Genomic DNA, 24430 nt, shown 5'->3' on the forward strand with positions numbered 1-24430 from the left:
TTCTTTTTTTTCAAGATTGCATCAACTCAAGGCATGTCTATAAAGACATCATCACCACTTGATGTAGTGACCTTAAGGTATTGTTCCATCTCAGTTATGGCCAGGCCTCCATCAATATTCACTCTTCTGAGTGGATTTTGCACACAGAAAAGTAATTATGGCCTATTATACATCTAAGTACTTATCTGCTATTATGGAGAAGGTCAGAGGGCTAGCTTTGTGTGCTCTCCACACTAAGCACAAAGGTCAATGTAATACAATGCTTTGCATTTCTCAACATTCAAAGCTATCCATTTTAACTCTCATCAATTTAAAACTTAATTTTCTTCAATGACATTGCTTTAGCAACAAAAAATACCAGCATCTACACAGTTTCTCTTCCTCAAGGCTTTCTCAGATGCCTTTAGTGAATAGGCTGTACAATATACAGTATGTTTGTTGCAAACCATAACACAATACATGCCTGCTCAACAGTGAGAATGTCCAGACTTTATTTAGTTTTTATTTGTGTTATTATCAATAATGTTATCGATTTATTTGCCCCTCTCTTGCAGATTAAAAACTTTCAGCTAAAGGGGAATAGGTGAAGAAACAATTTGTAAAGCGGATTAAATGACATTCTGTTAGTTGTCAAAAGTCCTTCAGTTCATCCAATTGCACATTTTTCTTATTGTTTGTGACAGTGACAGCTTCGTTTGGCAGCCAAAGAGACACAGTGTGAGAGAACCTAATAGTTTGCTACCATCCTATCGACCCATCTTCTGAGCTTTTGAATCTCCATTTTCACCCGTCTTTAACGATGCTCTCACTGTCTGTTTATGTTACTTTGTATGTTTTCAGGGTCTAGATTGGTAAACAAATACAAACAAATGGACTGGCTCACTCAACAGTCTATTAGGATAGTCAGGGGACAACAGTGTGTTTCTGCTCTGATGTCCATAATGTGAAATCCAATCAAATGAAGAGCATTTAGAGCTACTTATGGACCGTTCCACCATGTAAACGATGCAATGAGCTCTGTAATAGGAGCTTGGCTAACGTCTGATTGAATCGTAGTGTATGGTCTTGTTGATGCACAATAGGGTTGAACTGTAATGGACACTAAACAGAGTTTGTTTTGTGGTCATAATATCATGAAATCCAAGGCTTGTATTCTCTGTTCTAGACTGCTGCAATTAGCCTGTTGTCAATTTATCATCCATAGGCAGACGGATAGAGCATCATCTTGTTCCCCGCATACAATACAAACATGAATTAAACATTAATTTCAGAATAATACCGAACATCATTTTAACCTGTAGGTTCAAGTCGCATGTTGCATCAGGCCTTACTAGTAGTGTGGTGTTCATTGACACAGGTTGTTATGGATGTGGATGTATAGTTAGTCGTTCCAGTGGCAGCTGGACTCTAAAACAGCATTATTTCACTCTGAGAATCTGTATTAGAGGCAGGATGTAGAGTTTCAGTCCTACAGTTAACTAGCTTTCCATGTAGTGAAAAAATGAATGGAAAATGCTGAACCTTCTTTGTGTCATTTGGTTACAATAAAAAGCATTATTAGAAGTGCCAAGCAGTTTTTGGGAAACTTCTGGAAAAGTTTCTCATAGTCATTTCCTTCAGTCTTCTGGGTTATGCTCTCGTTAGACAGTCATTTTGGCAGCTTAAGGATTAATAATCATACAATGCAGTGAAATTGGAACTTTACTGATCTCTGTAGAAATGTTTTTTCCATTTGTGCTCTTCCAGGCAGGTCAAAGGCAGAAGGGCAGCTACAGAACAACTTTTGGAGCTGGCAGGAATTAAGTATCTCGCTTGAAGACACTTTTGTTGGCCAGATGGTTGCCAACGTCAGTTGGAGGACGAATAAAGCACTCGCTATTAATTTGAGACATATAACCTTTTTTACTTTAATACAGTGTTGGGAAAGCTATGTTGAAAGCATAAATTTGCAAAAGCTATTATGCAATTATGAGACACAGCAAAGATACTCTAAGAAGAAATCTAGTTAGGTTAATGTAAGTTGCTTATCTTGCTTATCTGCTTTGTAAAAAAAAAAAAAAAAAAAAGATCATATTGAAACATTTTCAATATGATCTTTTTTTTTCATGTGATACAAAATTCAAACAAAATATAATACAAAAAAGTTGCATGCCAGCAAAAAATAAATGCCACTCAATTGAGTGCATTGCAAAAAGTGGCCATTCTTCATAGGTCACATGTAAACCCAAAAAATTTTAACACACCACCATTTATGCAAGGAGGGTTAGCTTCGGTTTGTCCGTTTTGAAGTCCATCAGTCAGTAAAAAAGCATAAAAGTGATGTTAAAAGTTTCTGGCCCCAAACTGATTGTAGTTTCAGTAGTAAAGCCTGGGGTAGGTAGTTTACATTAGGCATAATTGGGCAAAAATTCCATAATAATCTTTCAGCATGTTGTAATAAAAGTCCAAGAGAAAACTACAAAATAACGGGTTTTGCCTACAGCAGCTTTAAGTGCACAAAGAATGGCAACGTTTAACTACTTGAATTACCAGGCAAATATGAATGTAGTTGTTTTGTGTTTTTGCCACACTGTCAGCAGGTTGTAGCAAGAAGGTTGATTGGTCTGTATGTCGAACTCTTTTGTCTGGAATTGATTGTGATTATCATCTGTTCAAGATTCTCAACAACTATTGAAAGAATTTTCTCCAAATCGTTGATGCTTCCTGTTGTAAATTCCCATATTTTTCATAATCTGAACTTTCGTCCGTCAGATCAAAAGATCTCAGATCAAAGTTTCTTCAGTCCATAATTAGAAAACATTAAGCAGGTTGAGAGTACACCTAAAAAAATGTTATGGATTTTACATGATTGTATTTATTTTGCTCATTGCTTGTCGGTCATTTGGCTCTAATAATTAAGTTAATCTTATTGACGTCTTCAGGACTTGAATCAACAGAGGACAAGCCTGGAGCGAAGTGTCTGTGATTTATGCTCTGAGAAGAAAGATCTGGTCAGGCTTGAACACACGATTCATCCAGCATACTGGACACGTGCACGACATTGATTTGAGTCTTATTCTTTCTGCCCTGTTATGTCTTGGTTCCTCACGTCTCAAGTGTATTGTTGTGTTTTCTTGCGTCCACCCGTTGATGTCTCTTCGTGTGTCTTTTGAATTTTGCACATTTTGTTCTGTGTGTGTGTGTGTGAGTATGTTGTATGCACAGTTTGTGTGTGTCGTTGTCTGTTGCGTAGATTTTTTAATTCCCAGAGTTTAGCCTCTGGCCTACAGAGTAGTATGGGGGACTGTGAAGGCCTGAGGGGGATCAGTGTAGATCAGGACAGATCAGTAGGGATCATTTGGGATCACTGGCCCTGTCTTTGATCCACTCATCCCCTCATCTCACTCATTCCCACACAGTTCTCAAATTATTACCATACCAGGCACAGTCAAAGCACCCACATGTTAGTAAACACATTTTTCAGACACTCCGTCTGCACTGTAGATGTGTAGTATTCTTTTTTTTGCTGCTGCTTAAATTGGAAGTATCCTATTTGCCATGCTTGTTAGCTCTTCTTGTTTATAAAAGGGAGGGTTAACAAAGAAGACCTAATTTCTTTTGTCTTATTTGTATCGGAGAAGAAAAAACTAGGTTATAACAAGTGTCGACTACAAATTTGCTAACTGAATGCCGGGAATATCTCCAGCTGTGATGAGAGTCTCCAATTTTTTTGTGTGTGATTCACAAAGTGACTATTTATGACATTCCCCATAAACGACAGAACAGGGGCTATTAAAATCTGAAGGCTCAGGAACCAAATGAGAAAATTGGTCTCATGACTTAATCCATGCTAATGAGGACATCATTTTTCTTGTCATGTGGAACACCCTCCATAGCAGCACTCTTAAGACCCATTTTGCTTCCCTGACTGTGGTTCAACAAAACAGTACATAAAAGAAGAACTCAGTAAGTTATGGCTGTTGGATGAAACGGTTTTGATCTGCAAAAGAGGAATTTTTATGGAATTAACGGAACAGGCCTCTTCTCAGAATGACCTCAACTTTTTGAATTCATACAGTTGGTTAGCTTCTCTCAACCACACATGCTGTACAGATGCATTAAGATAAGCTTCAGTCTGCTTCCATGTCCCAAATATATGTACACCTCTTTTCCCAGCAGTTTAGTGAGGTTAATTCTAAAAGCATTATTTTAGAATCTATTAGCCTATATTAGAGATACACTAATCCACTTTTTTGAAGATCTAATTCCAATAGCTGAATTTGGATATCTGTCTATACTGATACTGATAACTGATAGCAATGCTTAATTAAATTGGTAGTATTGTACATTGCAGCACAACTTTCACAAGGGCTGCCTCCTAAACCCCTCAGTTGAGCAGTCATTTTTTTCCCTTTATCAGTCAGTGCAGATTAAAAAAACAGGATTAAACAGGAAGGAGTTTACAAAAATGTACAGGGAGAACATTTCAATGAAGAAAAGGAATCAGAAGTATATTTTTATATTACCTGTTGCATGCAAAAAAAATTCTCGTGACATGCGCTGATGGTTAACAGATAGGGTAAAATTAGTCTTTTGTAAATAAATCTCAGCTCGTGTTTTTTTTTAGCTGTGTCATTTCACACAGACCGATGTAACAGCATGATAGGCTGTAAACTTTAAAACTGAGTCTTAAAATTGCCACAAATGGCAAAAGCTAACTGGGATGGAAGCAGAGGAGAGTGACAGAAAGCTGCAGTGCAGCTGATGCGCTGTCAGCCACTTTACCCCAGCGTACCACGAAGACTGCAGGGTAGGTGATGCTTGTTTTTGCCACTGACGGGCTCAGATTGTTATTATCAGTGTCTGACAACATTGTGGAAAGGATCGCTACAGACTAAGTTTGTTTAAGTATGTTTCGTTTAACTTTAAATAGCTGTTTTACTGCTCTCGCCTACCTAACCAGACTCCCTTTGCAAAACTGTAATTTTAACATAATTTCTATCAGGTTAAATCAAAATCACCAGAAAAAAAATAAACTCATTGAAAGTCTTTCTATTGTTCCAGCAGTCACCAACCCTTAATTCACAGCATGAAGGAGCACAGAGTGTGCAGGTGAAGCGTTGCACTGGATGACAGTGCTGTCAGCAGCCGGGCCTGAGAGATGCTCTGCGGTGCGCTGAGATTTTATTCCTGAATGCACACTTTAACTTTATCTTAATGTGCAAAAATCTGATGTTTTCACATCACAGATGACAACGAAAGGCATTGAAACTTACTTACTTTTACTGGTAAAACATACTCATGTAGGCTGATATCAGAATCTTACTGTGGCACACAGAACTAAAAAAAGATGAATGTTTGTATTTAATGGCCTAATGTGATTTGACAAAAAAAAAATCTGAGTTTGGTACATAACTTTCACTCTAATGTTGACTTTTCACACATTATAAGTTGCGGTCTTGCTTTTCTGTTTCAAGACTAAAATATATCCAAACTAAGGACATTTTAAGTGAGCCAGCTGTTACTAGTACACTGTTGACTACACTTGTTTCATACATTATGGCAGGTTCATAGTCCAGCGCTACCTTCACCTGTACATCTAATTCATAGTGTTTTGGGAGACAAAAAATAATATGGGGACTGCTGGATATCTTTGCAGAACTGTTTAACTACTGAATGATTAATGCATTTGTGCTACAACATTTTGCCTGTGGGCTTTAAATCTTTAAATTGCATTATTATAAATTTATAATTATTCAAAACATCAGACTGTGCAATCTGGATTGATTGATTGATTGATTGATTGATTGATTGATTGAAATTCTTTATTGATCATTAATATAAAAAAGGCCCCTCTAGCCAGAAATGCCCCCAGATATAGAAATCAAAAGGATAAAAACACAATAAAGCCTGGAAGCTTATTTCCATTGTGGTCTTTTTTTTTTTTTTTTTTCCTTGTGAGATGAGGTGTGGGGTGGGGCATAGAGGGTGCCGAAGGTGATTGGTGCGTGGATAGGTGACACTACTCAAATATCCAGTAAGTGAATTATGTCAGTATGGGCACCTGATACTAGGGCTGCAAGATAAGGTTAAAAAAATAATATTGTGATTGTTATATGATTCCCGATTAGTGGGATTGGTCATTTTTGCACCCTGAGTTTCATTTTCATTAAAAATTCATAATGTCATGACATTTGTTGAGGTCTGCACCAAACAAACTTATTTCTTACATCTGGAGAACAAGATTTGTAAGCCGGGGCATCTCTGCAGCTCTACAGTACTTCATTATAATGATGTTTTGTCACATATTTTTCCTTGACAAAAAAAAAAAAATGCTTTTTATGATTTGGATATTGCACTTGGCCATACTGCAGTTTTGATAATACACGATATCGATATTGGATTGGACCAGTACAACGGTAGCCTGTAAAGCGTTCATGATTTGGCCGCAGTTGCTCCAAAACCTGGCTGACCCTGTGTAGTAGTGACTGTTCTGTTCAAGTCAATGAGAGAAGGTGGAAACTCAAGTCAGGTCTGCATTAAACAGTCTCTGAACTGTGTGACCTTTATCCCTGCACACACACACACACACACACACACACACACACACACACACACACACACACATTTGCTTGTGTAGCAGCTGCTTGGATGGAGACCGGTGGGAGTGAGAGTGAGAAAGACAGAGCAGGGGAGGTCAGGGGGTTGCGATGGTTGACTATGCTAATGCTGTTGTTAATGACTTTGCTGTGAGTGATAATTGATCGTCTTCATTACCATATTAACTTCACTGCCCCCACCCTTTCAAGAACCCCCACCCCTCCCTTCAATCCCCCAGTCTCCCTCTATGCCGTAATGGATGCCCCTGTTTGAACCTTCAAATAATGAACTAATTAGCTTAATTAAAATCAATAGAGGTGCCAATACTAGGTTAGACATTTCAGGAATGCCGTCTCTATCTGCAGGGAAAGGAATTTTCAGAAGGACAGGGTGAGAGAGGATGGATGGCAGGAGGTAGAAGGAGCAGTACATAAAGACAGGAGAGGTGGAAAAACGTGAGGAGCAAGAGGAAAGAAAGCAAAAAAAGAGAGGCAGACAGACGGGGACAGACAGAAGACAAGGAAGCAGTTATGTGAAAAGAGAGAATGAGATGGACAAAAATAGGGTGAGATGGTCATGCGCTGGCAAAGAGGAAGCAAGTGGTGTGGTGGGAGTTGCAAGTTTAAAGACGGCAAAATCTAAGAGGTAAAATGTAAAATTGAGTGGACAAGGGCGAAGACAAGAAAGCATGAGGGAAAGAGAAAGAAAATATCAGAGGAAAGGAGGGAGCCAAAGACAGGGGACACTAAACGGGAGAGAGAGAGGGCGAAAGAGGTTCCTAATGCTGATTTATGAGCGCTTGACGGTCGTTAGCTGGAATAAATGGCTTGTAGGAGTGGCTGCAGCATTACTCCCTGTACAGGATACTAAGTGCATTGTAAGGTCAGCCATAAGGCCAAACTTACATATGTAGTGCTCTGCCCTTGTAAACCTTTGTTAATATATCAGCCACAGGATGGAACTGTAACTAGTCTGTCTGATAACACCAGGATGACTGTGGCTTCTCAACCTGCATGGCAATTCCTTTATTTGCTTTTGTTTTATTTATTTATTTATTTAGCACAAAAGTTTTGTGGACAACACAAAAACTAAAATCACCTACTGTGTTTGGTATGATTGTGATTTGCTACAGCATATATAATGCTGAAACAATCAGTGGATTAATTGATTAGCTGACTTTCAGAAATGAGTATATTTGTAATTTAAGTCACTTACAAAATAAAAATGCAAATTTTCTCAGTTTTTCCTTAATCAGTGTGAAGTGAATGTCAGATAATGACCGTTTGAGCTCTTTGGGTACTGTGAAACTATGACTGTTACCTAAACAGTTGATCAATGAATTGCAAAAACAGAAAGAGATATTAAAATATTTAAGTTAAAGTCCTCTACCACTCAAGCATATGTTTTTCTTATTGTTCCTACAGCTGGATGTTTTAGCTTCGCTGTGCAGGATGATATACATGCAGCGTTTGACAGTTGAAGGCTTTTTTCACATTTATCTGCTCGAAGTGGAAAGTTTCTCTGAAAATCAGATTTTATTGGGCAGGCCTACGAACCCATGATTTGTGACATCGCAACAAGTTTGGAAGTCAATCCTGGTTCAGTGTGCAATTTTTCCAAGTGTGATGCAGAAAGAGTGCACATATGGACTGAACTGTGAAGTAGGAGACATCTTGTGTCCAGCAGGGAAACATTAGAAATGAAATGCATATTCATAGGTTCTCTGATTTTTAATGATGTAGATAGGTTGTAAGGATTTTATCTGGAAACTTGCCTGTACTTTTTTTTGGAAATAACATATCAGACACACATAATTGTTCCAAGATGACATGAAACAGTACAAAAGCTTAATTTCACAATCATATTGGCCAAAAATATCATGGTTATCAGTGTTATTCTTTGGTTGAATCTGTATAGGAGTTACTGTGAGTTTTTCAAAGCACAGTAATGAAATATGGTTGTCATAATAAATGAAAATTGAAGCCATAATACTAATCACCAGGAATTTTATTGCAGTTTACTGATAACTGTTTCATCCCTAGTTCCAAGCAGACTATTTGTTTATGTTTTAATACATGTCTGAAGGGGATCTTTAAAGTTATTTGCAGCCTTGCTACCATGCTAATGCCTTAGCATTTTGTGAAATATCTTGCAGACTGAGCCTGCTAGCTGTGGCGCAACATAAAATCAGGGTAGCACACCATTAGCTCTGTGTAAAAATGCTTCTTCCAGTGGACAGAGGTTCCTAAAAAAAACTTTTTTGTGCAAACGTTTTGCATAGTCTATAAACCAGTTTGGTATCTCTTCACTATGACATAAGTAAAAGTTTAGATACCTTCTATCAATCATTCTGCAATTATGATTTTACATTTTAGAGTGGCTGCCAGTAGAATTTGAAACATGATGACTTTGTGAGCACCCTTACAAATTAAGTCTTGCAACACTGTTGTAAATACAGCTCTTGTTCTGCAGACTGTATAAACAGGACAAATATATTTTCAGAAAATGCCTAAAGAAACTGTCGGAACACAGAATGAAAAATGGAATAAACTTGTGTGTGTAAATACTGTATGCTTAAATATAGTGCATTTCGATGGCATACGGTAACATTATGGCACAGAAAAAGGCCCTGAATGCAATCTTTGTGTGTTTTTCATGTAGGCTCGTATTGTAATAGTTGCATCACTTTACACTTGCATCAAGCTCACGCTGGACAAAATTAAAGCCCACATTTTCAGTACACAGTCACTCCAAACATGTAAGCTTTGACATAGCAGAACAAGACGCTGGCATGTTCCTTCCAGTCACCATCACTGTGAGTCGCATTATCCATTTTTTTTCCCCCATTCCTTGCTTTCTGTTGTGATCTGGTGACTCACGCACACGCGTGTTCCTGCTTTTGTTTTTTCTCCTCTGTTGCTTTCAGTTGACCTAGCTCCAGACAAAAGGAATGGAGGGGAGTGGAAAAATGGAATGATTGCGTAAATGGGTGGCTATTTTCAGATAGAAAAGAAATGAGAAAAGCGAAAGTGAGGTGGGGAAGAAAAAAAAAGAACAGGGAAGAGAGGAGGCGTGGGTGAGGGGCAAGTGGATGAGACAGGAGGAGACAAGAGAATGTGAGGAGGTTGGAGGCTGCAAACAAACAAGTAGAAACAGAGGGGGAAAGGAAAGAGGAAAAGTGACAGCGGAGGAGAGAAAGTGAACCAATTCTGTGAATGACTGTTTTCTGTGTTGGTACTAGATGAAATCCTTGTAATATCAAACAGGCTCCCAGTAGATCCCCAGGGTGAGTTCTTGTTATCACCCTTAAATGATGGAAAGGTTCCGCATAGAACCCCCAGACGGGGTTATGGGTCGAACCATTACACCATAGAAGAGTTCTCTGTGGAACCTCTCATAAGTGGTTCTGGGTGAAACCTTTTACAGATGATTCTATGTATAACCCTTTAATTTGGGTTTAAGGTAGAACTCTTTGAAAGGGCCCCAAGTGGAAACTTTTTAAAAGGTTCTACCAGCAACCAAAAAGGTTGTCCAACGGGGAGAAGCTGAAGAACCCTTCATGGTTCTAGTTGGCACCTTTATTTCTAACAAGTACTTATACTGCTACTGCTGCAGCTGTTATATTGCATCTGCCACTACTACAGTCTTTTCTCCGGTGTCTAACAGTGAACAGACCCACAGTGACAGGTTTTGTTTGACTATTTTCCACATCCTTGCCTCCTCTGCCGGAGACTGAGATGTGATCACTCTGGAAGTATCAGTACTGCTTGTTATAGACAGAGCACCTTCTGTAAGAATGTATTGCATATGCCTGTTCTGTTTGTCTTAAAACTGAGTGAGAAAACTAAGTGATGTGATGCAACGTCCATGTAATGCGCTCTCTGTTTTTCTCACTCTTGTGCTTCTTTCCCTCTCACTCATGCACTCTGCTGATTTTGACCATTACTTTAATAGTATATTTCCTCAACACTCTTTAATAGTATAGTTGTATTACACATAAACGCACATAAACACAAAAACACACACCCACATATACACGTAAGCCTTCCCTCTAACAAATGAGTCTACCGTGGTCATAACCTTCAGAGGGCTCATTATCATAGATTGCAGGCCTTTTCATAAAGCTGAGACCACTGGTGACGGATTACTAACGGGATGGACAGACACACGCACAGTCGCACACAATACACACACACTGTGATCCGTAATGAGACCTTATTCCGGACACCCAGCCTAGCTGCCTGTAAATTACACCCGCCACTCTGCCATACATACTTAATCAGCTAATGTTGTTTTATTCCTTATTATTAATTTGCTCCTGTTTCTGATTTATCTAAAGCGCTCTGCATCACACCAATATTTTGTCTCCTTTACAGTTCAGAGAAGCACACGGAGAGAGACTAGGCTGTGTGCTTATTCATGTACTTAGGGGATTGCATCTGTAATGAATGGACTGGCTGTTTAGGCATACATAACACAGCCTACTACTCACCTTAATAATGTAAGCGGGTCGTAACTCCTGCTAACCCAAGGGTATATAAGGCATGCATACACAGACACACACACATATTGATGCTCGCAAACACTCACACGACTTGCTATATTAGCCGCTGACCTCTACGTGTGCCAGGTCTTCTCATTGTCACATTGCAGCTGCATTGTAATATGAATGCTTTGTGAGTGGGGGATAAAATTATGTGTCTTTTGTGTGTCTTAATGTGTGTTTGGGAGACACACAACTAAACCCACTTTATTTCAATTAATAAGAGATTTTACTTAACATTAAGGCATCAAGGTAATTAATTTGCCATCATATAACACAGGGTTGCACAACGAAATGGAAGTTGTAGTGCCTTCATGCTACACACATTATAGAACATACTGTATATACAGATACTTAAAATCTAATATAATTGGGCAAAGTATAAAATAGAATAAAATGAAATAAAATAAAACAATATATACATAGAGACGAAACAGTATGAAAATTTCATATTATGATCATAGTGACTATTGGCGAGATGTCCTTTCTGATGTCAGTATTTTCACTGACGCAAAACACACCCAGTATTTATCATGAGTCTTTCAAAGTGTGATAATCAAACACGGTTATAATAATTAATAATAATTATATACGATAGAAAGAAAGTGACAATATTGTTTAACGTTTTTACATCAAACAGCTTAACATCTCGGAAGCATTATCTATTTGTGCAAGGAGAGTTGTTGATGTAAGCACAGAAGCCGCCTCCTGCCGGAGTCATGCGTTCTGTCAGCTCAAAACGTGGTCTGCCCATTGACTTCAAGCAGTTTTCTGTTAGATGTGGGCACAGTCTCTGATCTCCTGTCGCTTGGCCAGCCTGAGTCCCATTTTGTCCATTTTACCTGGCCGGACATTAGCCGAGTTGCGTTCTGGCTGTGCTGATTGTCACCATTCTACACAATACTTGTGATTCCATTAGCAGCACCGCAATTCGTCCCAGAAGTGGCTCTTTGCTCTGCTCTGCTCTGTGGATAATATGCATCTATTTTGAGAGATTGTTTGTGAAGCTACACAGAGCAGATCAAGCTGTGCAGGAAGTCCAATATAGAGGATCCTGTCAATATTTAAAAAAAACAACCCACCATATAGACTCCTGATCATAAAAGCAGACAAAAAAACATAGTTCACTACATATCTTACCTATGGTAGAAGCAGAAAAAAATAAGCAAAAATGATCAAATCATCAAAATCTGAGCAAGTCAGCAAAATCAGATGGGCAAAACGCTCAGCTTCCCTTGATGGGGTAAGCTGTGAGGATGATGGATCAAAACCGCGTCATAGACGTGACGTGCAGTGGAATCAAGGCATCAGGTTCAAAGCTTGGTTAGCATGGCTCTTTTCCCTGCTCCCCTCCTCTCTTTTGGAGGTGGTCACAAATCGTCCAGCTGATGGTGGAAAGATGCTATGTGCATTGTTGTTTGTCTCAAGATGCGCTGCACTTTAATCCAAACCCCACGCTTCCTTTTGCAGTGCCTACAGCTGTATATCAGTCATAGCAATAAAGCTGAAAAAAATAACAGATTAAAACAAAAATGGAGCAAAATTTGAAAGCGCTACTTTTCTATCATTTTCTTCAATTCACAAGGTGTCCAGATGCAAGTAATGTATTTTCTTCAAGTTCTTTGAAAAGATTTTACAGTAGAGTCAAGATAGAGTCAAGAATGAGGTAGAGGAACTTAACAAGTCTATCATTTGTTGTTTCCTGTATTTTAAAGTGGTGTCCTAAAAAGTGATGTGTCCACTTGGCAGTCAGTCTGCCTGCATCAAATATTAACGTCACATATGATGGCTTAACTCTCATCTTTCCATCCACCCCAGCTCCTCTTTTGTAATGCTTTTGTGTGCGTGTTTTGGTTATTATTTCCCTGCCCCATACCCTGCATTCACACAAACACACAGTTGCACACATACACATACTTAACACTAGCATATGCATAATTAAAACGCACACACACTAGTCCATACTTACAGCATATACCCTCACACACACACACACACTCACACGCAGGGCTGTGTTGACCTGTGAGTCATTGCTGTCAGTATTGATTTCCTTTTCCCGGAGTGACCCCTGTCACCACAGCGATAGAGTGGCCGATATTTCACCAGTACTGCTGGTTCTCTCTTTTCTCTCAAGCCCCCAGTCTCTCTCACTCTTTCTGTAAGTCTGACTCTTTTTTCCCTCTGTGTACCTCTGTTTTCCTCTTTCTCTTTTCAACTCCTTGTCCGCCCCTCTTTTCCATTGTGTCAGTGTGTTTATTCACTCTCTTTAGTAGTACTGCGTGATGAAAAAGCCTGGCCACCCTCCCTCTCCTTTTTTAGCTACGATGATGTGTGTTTTTTCTTTATGTTCTCTTTTTGTACAGATACAGTATGAATTGACCTCAAAGTAACAATTCTGACCCGTATTTCCCACCCGTCCTGCACAGACTAATGTTCAGTCAGAAAATGAGACAGACAGACGCAGGCAGACAGGCTAATGGCAAAGGTTATTTGAGTTCAAGGAGTTGTACTTCTGAAAATGAACAGAAGACTGTGTGTTTGTGTGTGGACTCATCATCTCAATGTCCTTGCTGTGCTACTATTGCGTCAAATATATTAGCTTTAAACCCCTAAAGAGGAAAGCCAAATTATTAAGTCGTTAGAGTAATTTCGAACTTCATCTTTGATCTTTTCTTCTATACTTGATTTTGTCAGCTTTTTGATTAGATTTTGTGCAGTTGGCCCTGCTTGGAAAATAAGCAAAGCAGAAAGCCAAGACATTCTTTTATCAGTGGTTTATACAGTTTTTTTTAATTTCTTGTTCTTTTTCCCATGACATATTCGCCATGTTGCCATGGTCATCAAGATGCAAATTCCAAACAGTCAGTCAGGGACTCACTTAACACCTCTGCTCCTGTGGACTGTCAAACTTCATCACAGTTTACAGCACTTGAGAAAATGATTTTCCTTTATTGAGCAGTGACTAATTAATAAATAGATGTCAAAGTTGTATTAGGGTGAAACAGCTGAATTCTATCTCAGAAAACGAGTACAAGTGCTAAGTCCTACAGTATTATTTTTTCATTTTGAAGACCATATTATGATGTAATGTACTGTAGATTAAGCTACTTGGTATGGCATGACTTCTTCATGTCGATTGCAGATTAACACAGCTGTACCTAAAGATGTTCCAATAATCTTTCTCCTTCCCAACACCAATTCTGAAACCTAAATTTTACGTATTGCTATCATTGTTTTATGACCTGGCTCCGGTGAAACCTTTTGAAAACATGAGCAAATACTTAAAGAGAATGAATGCCTTAGAACAGTGGCTTTCAAACTTTTTATGCCAAAGGCACCCCAAACGGCAAGCCAAAATCTCAAGGCACACCTGTATTCATATCCATGCATAACGGCCTCTGTAACAGGTGTTATCACTCTTACCACTTATTAAATTTTTTTTGTGCATAGACTTGCATGTGCACCGATAATACCACCATTTTAGGCAGTATCGGAGACATTTCTGGTACAACCGCAGCTGTGCCTGATCCAGGATTTTGTCAGTGGAATCGGATTTGGATATTCAGTATGTTTATTCGACTAGTCCTTTGTTTTTTATGCTTCTGCGCCGGCGACAGCCATGGTCAGAGACATTATGTTTTTGGATTGTCTGTCCATCCATGTGTCCATCCATCCCATTCTTGTCAACATGATATCTCAAGAATCCTTTGATGGAATTTCTTCAAATTTGGCACAAATGTCCACTTGTATGCCAGGATGAACTGATTCGATTATGGTGGTCAAATGTCAGAAGTCAAGGCCGCTGTGACCCCATAAATAAAGTTATCCCTGAGCCTTATGCAGCCATTCTACATTTGAGACTCTCCACTCTTTTCTGCAGAGAATACGCGCTGCATCTGTTTATGATGCATGTCACTCAAACTGCTCATAGTGGATTGAGTGGGCAGGAAGTCAGACACAGAAACAGCCCTGAGAATCTGGCAAATTTTCAAAATAAAAGACCCCGTTTAGACTTGCAATTGTAAAAACAGACAATAAACAAGCAATATAACTACGTGGCCTATTTACCCATGATAGAAGCTCAAAAAAAGCAAGGAAAAATAACTAAACTAGCAAAATCTGAGAAAGTCAACATAATCCGGCAAACAAAATGCTCCGCTTCTGAAATGCTGCTGGTGGGGCATGAAGCCATGTGGAGGATGGATCAAAACCATGGCACAGTCATGACGTGCCCAGTAGAATCAAGGAACTACTGGACTCAACCTCTCTTCCTCTAGGCAGCTGCCTCAACTACTTTGCGTCTGTGGTTTCCTCAGCTCTCTGTGTACGCATCCCACAAATTAATAATCAGCAATAATAATAATCGGTAATCAATAATCAGGATTTCATTTGTGTCATTTTCAGGTGTCTGAGGTCGATCTGAAGACTCTGTTGCTGGATGAGCTTGTTGGAGCTGCGGCTCACATCCCACACAAGTATGTACAGCCAGACATGTTGTAATAACCATGATTCACTCAGCCTTCCTCTTCATCAACAAGGCATATTTTGTACAGTAAAAGTTTACTCTTGACTCAAATAACTAATATCGTCTTTGTAATAACTTCATGAATCGACCACACACACTCACACACATACACAGGTCCCCCAGTGTAGAGGAAGGTAACAGAGTTGGCCTCAGGGACTCTGTCTCTCCTTAGGGAGGTTGAGCTCCTCAGGGAGTCGCAGCAACACCACTGTCCCCTTGGCAATATGCAAATCCCTATATGATATTTCCCACCATGCAGAGCTGTAAGGCCCCTAAAGACTTGTTCTGTTTCTGCTTTAGACCCTTCTGGAAAGACAGATTCTTATTGTAAGTTTCACACATTTTGACAAAACTAATGAAAGAAGCATTTTCTGAATCGAAATCTTCATACTCATACATATGTACATATTCCAGATGTTTGCATCGCTAGCTGAGCTCGCCAGACCAGGGAGGGGTTTGATATTTATATGGGAGGATTTTCAATATGTTTAGCATCGGCTGTATAGTACTGGCCTTCCGGAGCTGAGCAGCAGCTGAGATGGATCAGGCTCAACTTGCTTTTGTGCCTCTGTGCCTCTTTGCCTGCGACAGTCGTGGTCAGAGGTATTATGTTTTTCTCTCTCCATCTCTTCATCCCAATCTTGTGAATGTAATAACTCAAGAATGTCTTGAAGGAATGTTCAGATTTTGTACAAATGTCCACTTGAATTCAAGGACGAGCTGATTAGAGAACTATGATTAGAGAACTATGACAAAATTTCACACAAATGTTTAATGGGATAAAATGATGAAATTATGACATTTTATACCCCAAAGGTCAAAGGTCAAGACTGTGATATCGCTGGAAATTATTCACTGGAATTATACATGTCAGTATAGTGTTAACTTTAATTAGACTAAGACTCGTCTTCACTACATATATTATATGAGTCTGGACAGACATGGATGTAAACTGGCGGAGGCATACAACCATGAGACGGTAATTCCAGTTGTCAGTGAAGACTGAAATCAAACTGACCTGATAGCCATACACTTTGATTTAACTACATATTCACATCAACTTTCCACTGATATGTTGCCCTGACAAAATATAAAGTAATAGATTTATGTCAAAAACTACATCTTAAAGGTTGAGTGTTTTGTGTGATTACTTTAAATAAATCACCTTTTTCCAAACATAGGGATAATATTACAATCAATATTTGTTTCTTTTTCAGAAGCTGTCAGTAGAACACATCCAGATATGGTCTCAAGTAACCAGTCAGTAGTTTGACAGCCTGCAGCGCAGCCAATTAAAGCAGCCAGCCAAGCAGGAACTGGTGGTCTGGCACAATGTGGCACAATTGAGTGTGTGGCTGTACGGGGGTTTCTTTGCCATTCCCGCGAAAGGCACTGAAGGGCGTGATGGATCCTCAGTCAGCGCTCTGGCTGTCAGAGACGCGGGGATTTGCATCACACCTTGAGCGTTTTAAATGGCTGCACATATAATAATAAAAAAAAAAATGAAATAAATGAAATGAGTAAATCAGGTCTCATGAAATGAAATGACAGGCAGGTTGAAACAGCGGGTGAGTGTGTGTGTTTCTTGCCACCAGCGTCAACATTAAACACATCAGATTGAAGCCACCCTCCAGGGTAGCATCACTCAGCCAGGTGTGTGTGCGTGTGTGTGTAAATGTGTGCGTGTTCGTGGTGAAACCTAAGTCTTTTATCTACTTTTCCATTTCCTCTGGTTTTTTGTTTATCTACAGATTTATTTATATATTTCTGCTGAAATGGTCTACAGCGCACACACACACTCACACACACACACATTGATCTATCGATGTATTGATGTGTGAGTGGGTGTCAGTTTTTTATTTTCCATCTCCCTCCAATTTTTTAATTATTTTCCCTCAGTATAATCTCCTGCAGAGTTTTTTTTTTACACTTGAGTTAACTTGAGTGCTGTTTTCCTTTGCCAAAAGCAGTCAAATGCTGAAAGTTAGTTAGGTAAAAAAAAAAAAAAAGAAGCTTTGACAGAATATTCTGATTCTCATTTGGGAAAGGTAGGAACTTAACTTATTTCACACTCCGGCAGTATCCCTCAGTGTAACTGTTCTAATTCGAAACTCCAAACTTTTCTTTGTTAACAAAAAGTAATAAGATATTTAGGCTTAGGAGACTGGAGCTTCATTATTGTTACATTATTATTTTCCTCATGGCTCTGCCTGTTTTTCTATTGTCCAGCTGTTTTCTTCCTGACAGTCTCCAGAGTCTTCCTCCCTTTCCAATTTCTTCTTCTTTGCAAGGACAGTAGTAGATGCACATTACTTTTTATCTCTGTCTCTATCTCTTCTTTCTCTCCCTCCCTCTCTCTCCCGCTTGTCTCTCAGGACAGGAGGAGGATATGTCTCTTTTTCTCCATATTGACTTTCTCAGGTCAGGCTCCTCTTCTCCTATTAGGCCAAGCTAACTGATCAATACGCGGGCCTGGTGGGCTGCTGTGTGGACATGCAGACAGGCGTACACAGCGGGCCATGCCCCGTCCAAGTGCCACGCTCATTAACACACACACTGTGCAGGACACATGCAGTACACGTATTTATACACTCACATAAAGAGATATATATGAAATTCATAATGCGAAAAGTGACTGTGGAAACAATGTCTAACATCCCTACATCCTTACTTGGTGAGAATCGGTGAAATTTGTGAGAGGGAGTTTGGGGTGGGCGCATCATATCAGAAGGATTAAAATAGAATAATTGAACATCATTTGTTATTAATATTATGAGGAGCAGTTACATATTATGAGGATGATATGAAGCACGGTGTCCATTAAATAGGTTTAAATCCTATTTAGTATACAGGCGAGTTGTTCCCCAAACTCGAGGAAGCTCAGACAGGTTTCAGGAATACTGCAGGAGCGCAAGATGAGTGTAACATCGTAATTTGACAATAACAAGTAAAAAAAAAACAAAAGCCGCTGCTCTGAAAATGCACACTCTGGAGTTGAAGTGCAGTGACTGCCTGCCTTCCTGCCTGTCAGACTCCATTAACATATTGCTCAATTTAACCATTATAAACTCCTTTTCTACTCCTTTTAAAAGATTATTGATAATTTCTTACCACTCATAAACGGACACTCAGACATTTGGCATGAATTTGAACTCCAATTAACGTGAAACTGGCAAACAATAACATAAGTCATGGGCTGGAATAGAAATTTCAAAGGAGGAAACTGTGGTGGAAGCGTTGTTGTCAGAGAAGCAAGTATTTCACCTTATTTTCTCAATCTCTGTTAACATATAATGGTCATTTTATGTGTTATTATAGTAAATATATTACAGATTTCTCCTTTAAGCTGTTGGAGCAAATATCCCATATTCACATCACACATCACTATTTCACAAAAATAATCAGTGCATTTTTAATAACCAAAAACAGAAATTATAGCCTATTTAACTGAATTGATCAGAAGATGTTCATGAATTCATATGTTGTTCATCTATTTTATGGACAAAAAGGACAGGATTTGGGGCAACTGCTTGTTCGGGACTGTCCTGAATTTTTCAGGACATCTAGGCACCCTACTTCTGCTGCTACAATCTGAATTAAAAAGTCACAAATCTTGACACAACAAATCTAAAGTCTCAATCAATCACGCTTCAATCTGTAAACCTTCATCCAGCTGGTTGCTTCCCTGTCAAATATGGAGATGCAACAAACTCCTCCTCTCCCCTCAAATGTTCTCCTCTCTTCTCCTCCCCTGCTGTTCTCCCAGCTGGTGAGTTGTGACATCTGCAGTGCTGCGACATGGATAAGCAGCTGCCAGAGATGGAGGGAGGGAGGGAGGGAGGAAGGGAAGGATGGAGAGCCATAGAGAGACAATGGAGGGGAGAAGTGAAGAGGGAGGGTGCTGACAACCAGCAACAGTTAGGTGTACAGCAGGGGGAGACAGGTTAATGTGCGAGTGTATGTGAATGTCTATGTGTGAGTGTGTATTTGTGTATGTAGTGTGTGTCCTGTGTGTGTGTGTGTGTGTGTGTGTGGATGGCAGCGTGCCAGGCAGTGCCATCTGGCTGCTTGACAGGGCTCTTCTCATTAACAGGGAGGTTAATTGCTGTGGCAGCACCCAGGCTGTGTCAAACATCACCCTGGGGACACAGACGCAACAGACGATCTACATGTTTGTGTACTCACACGCACAAATGTGTGTGTGTTTAAGCATTAAACGTGGCACTGAAACCCTAAAACTCTTTCCTTGACGTAAAAATGATTAACCTGCAGTGTGTTAGCCCTGGCATGTGAAGAGGGCAGCACAAGGGACATGTGTCCTGTGTGTGTGCGTGTGTGTGTGTGTGTGTGTGTGTGTGTGTGTGTGTGTGTGTGTGTATGTGTGTGTGTGTGTGTGTGTGTGTGTGCATATGTGCATGCATGCCAGGCTACATGCATGTTTATATTTGTCTTATGAATTATGTCTTGTTGCTGTAATGATGTAGAAAGAATTGGGTTTACAGAGCCAATGTCTATAGCCCTGAGGGCAAACACACACATGCACATGCTTACATACACACACACACACACACACACACACACACACACAGTGCAGGGGGAAGGGGTGGCAATTTGCATGTTATTACTGCATATTCATGACTAATTTTGTTAGCCTTGCCTAATAGGCCTGAGTGACAGCTTGAGATATCGAGAGCCTGTTTTAATATCACACACACTCACGGTGATACACGCACACACACACACTTTCACACACTCTCCTCGGTCACATTCACTCGCCCTGCTCTCTCTGTCCACACAGTAATCATAACAACACTTATGGCTCTAAATAGGAATTCCCTGTTCATCTGTTGGTTCGACATTGTGTCATTTGTTCAGCACAACTGCTGTAACAAAACAGTGAATCATAAAGCCTCGTTTGTTACATGCATAATCATGACCTAATATGCACACATACACCTTGAGCGGCATGAATATATTTGCATTTTGACTTGTTGATCAGAATATGTGTTTTTATTTCCCAAAAGAACCAGAAAAGCTACTACTAGTATTAAATTCAGTTTCATCCATTTATGGTGCAGAAAAGAGAACCTTATGTACCATTAAGTAATACAAACTATGCTTAATTTCTTCTTCTATTTTTTTTTTTTTTTACATTCTTTGACTACATAATAACTTGTGTGTATGTGTATTTGTGTGTTTCTTGAAAAGAAAACTCGTCCAAGACAAAATGATGTCCCTTATCTTGGTTAGCGTTTCTCAGTAGTCCACATATGCCTGTACACTCACACATTCACGCAGAGCCACTCTAAACCCACCACCCCACTGTGCAGGTGAAAATAGGGATGAAATTGGCTGCAGTTACTTTTCATTCAGAACCCTCTTTCGATTTTCAACTTGTTCCCATTTCAGACCATTCGTCTCCAAAGAATCTCTCCTAAATTTGGGGTGATTTAAGTATTTTTCCACCAAACTGACAGGGAAATAAGTTTTGAAAATGCTAATAAATAGACCAAGCTTTTCCTCTCCATCTAAAAGACCCTAAAATAATCAGAAAAATTACATTATAATGCAGCTGTAGCAGCCCTTTGTAAAAAGTTAAGGATTGAAATTTGTGCATCTTCAGGGAAAGATTGTCTTTGTCTGCACATTTCTATACATATAAAGGCTTCAGTGCATGCTTAGGAGTAGACACAATTTTTGTAGAGTCTTTTTAAAAAATATTTTCTCAGTGAAATGCTCAGCGAGTGATAATTCATAACAAAGGAACACTGTAGTTAGAGTGGAATAGAAAGTGAATTAGTAGCACAGCAGCACACACACTTTACCGTTCTCTTCTAGAGACAGAACCCGACTATAATCTAAAGTCAGTTTTTTTTTTCACACTCTCCTCTGTGGCTTTTACTCCATTTGACTGAAAAGTTGTTTTTTTTTTTCCTGAAGTGAAAGATTTAACTCTCAGCGCTCTCTATCCACTCACATGTCACTTTTGTCAAATCTTGCCTTTCCTTCCCTGCTTGGTGCGAACGTGTAGACACGCTTGATCAAATGTGAGTTTAACATTTTTAATCTGCGCAAAGTTTCATCAGAATAACTCATCTCATGAGGCTGCTGGTAAATATGAAATTGTGTGTGTGCGCGTGTGTGTGTGTGTTTGTACGTGTCTGTGTGTTTGTGAAGAGTGCTGTGTGATCTGTTTTTTTTTTCCTCCTTCCATCTCGGGTGTGTGACAGCTGTCACTGGTGACTCAGAAAGGTGTCTGGGCAGAGTTAACGTATTTTCACCGCTGGGAAACACACACAAACACACACACATGCTCACACACACAGACGTACATAACAGCTCCAGTTGCTGTCACCTAGCACAAATTTCACCAGGCTCAGCATCTCTTTTCTGCTTTTGAATTACATTTTTTTTTTCTGAATCACATATTAAATTGTATCAGAGTTGGTGCAATGATTTGTTTATCATTGTTTATTCGTCCAAATGATCTGATTTTAGCTTCTCAAATGTGAATATTTTCCGGTTTCTTTAGTTTAATATGACAGTAACCTGAATACCTTTTGATTGTGGACAAAACAAGACATTTGAGGACGTCATCTTGGACTTTGTGAAACAATGATCAACATTTTTCACCTTTTTATGATATTTTATGGACCAAACAACTAATCAGTCAATCAATAAAATGATCAACAGGAAGGATGTTAATAATAAATCATCGATCGTTTAATCACAGCTAAGAATTTGACTGATGTCTGTATTAAACAATAATTAATCAATAATCTATCGTGCCTTATTTTACATGGTTTTGTCTGGTGGAGATTTGTTGAATAAGGTAACTTAAAATAGAAGAAAGAGAAGAAAATTCAAATAAGAAAAATATGCATTTGGCATTTTAATAAGTATGAATTATTAATCATTAATTGATTGTTAGCATTTTCAACTATCAGTTAAGGAAATGCACAAAATTTGCAACCCTAATTGACAGATTAATTAACAATGAAGATATCATTAGGTGTATGAATGCTGCATCCTGTTCACATAGTGGGTTGCTTATTTATTTATTTATCTATTATTTTATGTCAGAAAGCATTATGTTAATTAAATAAACATCTTAATTAACCATCAAAGTTCATTCAGGATTAGTTTTGTGACACGTCTCTAATGTGTAAGATTTCTGTCATTTTATCACAGTAAATATCACCATATGTGTTTATCTTGGGTGTTAATTGTATATGATCATGTAGTGTATTTAGATCACATGATGATGATTAGGCTCTTGTAATTAAAGTCACATCTGTAACATATACAATACACACACTGGAAATTGTACTAGTGTGTATGGCAGCAATTTAGGCACATGAAACATCAACAACCTGTTAAGTTTTTCTGTAATTCTTTGTCATTTATCATGCTCTCGCTTTTCTCTCCCTCCTTTTTCTGCCATAGTGCTGGTTCCTTGGTCCAGATTGCATCTGAATTAGAAGACCTGAAAATCCAGATGCAAACCAAAGACATGATCATCTCTGACTTGGAGAGGGAGCTCAAAGAGAATTTGCAGCAGAAGCAAAAGGTAAACAGTCCTGATTTGAGGTTATTACAAAAGATAAACTACAGGATCACAGCATGAAAATGTTGTTACGGTACAGACTTCTATCCAGTCTTAAAACTTCTTTGTGAAACAATCCACCTATTGGTTAAGATACTGGAAGATTTTGATTCACTTTAATTGAATACAGTATATTAAATATACCTACATATACTTAGACTGACTTTATTTCGAGATGTTGTCACAGGTTCCTAAAATAAATCAGCCTGCAATGCAAACAAAGAATCTTATCATTTTAGTAGATTTTTTCACAACAGTTCTAACACTGCCTACACAATTAAGTGACTTGTTAAGGTGATTTTTTTTTGCAGCGTGCTTGTTATTGTTTAGAAGCCTGTCTGAGAGGTGGAGAAGTCTTTTTTTTACGATATTGGTTTGGCAGCTGTGCTAGAAGCGCTCCATGTGCAGCCAGGTTTAACAGGAAGCCGAGGCGTGTGTGATGAATTACCAGCATATCTCAGAGCCCTGGGTAACAAACATGGCGTCGCCGGCCGGGATTAAAAGGGAGAGTTTTTTACGGCCTTCCCACACCTCCTTACAGGGTGTCACTAAATTATACCCACTGCTGTTTTACTGTCTTCTGTGGCTTATGGTTAAGACACACGTAAACACACACAGGCTCGCAGAAATGCACACACACACACACATAGATTTGTGCTTGTGGTAAACCCCGGCTTGTTGGTTGTTTATGTGTGTGTTGGCTGGTTACTGTTTGTTTATGCTGCTTGCGAGTTGACTCATTTGCACTGCTGCTAATTAGTGGTTTGTGTGATTACAGAGCCTCAGAGAAACAAGTAGAGTAACTGGGGCTTGTTCTGTTAATCACATTTTCAACAAATGTTGATATATTTTTCATTCTGCTGCTTGTGTTTCTGCTTAACTGGTACGTCTGCAATGCAGATGCACGGATAGATCCTCTGGCACAGACTCACACACACACACACACACACACACACACACACACACACACACACACACACACACACACACACACACACACACACACACACACAAGGCTTGTTAAAGATGATTGCCACAGAAATTCATCTGTGTTTGTTATAGCAATATGTGAGTTTCTGTATGAACTGAATGAAGCTCCAAGAATCTGACGCCTATGAGGCCCAATTAAAACAACTGTATATCCTTAACAATAAAAACAATACATGCATACATTTAA

The 24430-nt window shown here is 39.1% G+C and overlaps 1 protein-coding gene across 1 annotated transcript in view; it reads left to right on the plus strand.

The window, feature by feature from the left end:
- The window catches only part of LOC146307411 (uncharacterized), a 130185-nt gene that overhangs the window by 7624 nt on the left and 98131 nt on the right, over positions 1-24430 (plus strand). Inside the window, exons 4-5 of the mRNA XM_084710395.1 lie at positions 15527-15597; positions 23094-23217. Coding sequence (XP_084566521.1) covers positions 15527-15597; positions 23094-23217 — 195 coding nt within the window. The remainder of the gene's footprint in view (positions 1-15526; positions 15598-23093; positions 23218-24430) is intronic.

Source organism: Lutjanus erythropterus, chromosome 21 (genome assembly GCF_056507025.1).
Source record: "Lutjanus erythropterus isolate fLutEry1 chromosome 21, fLutEry1.hap2, whole genome shotgun sequence".
Taxonomy (NCBI): Eukaryota; Metazoa; Chordata; class Actinopteri; order Lutjaniformes; family Lutjanidae; genus Lutjanus; species Lutjanus erythropterus.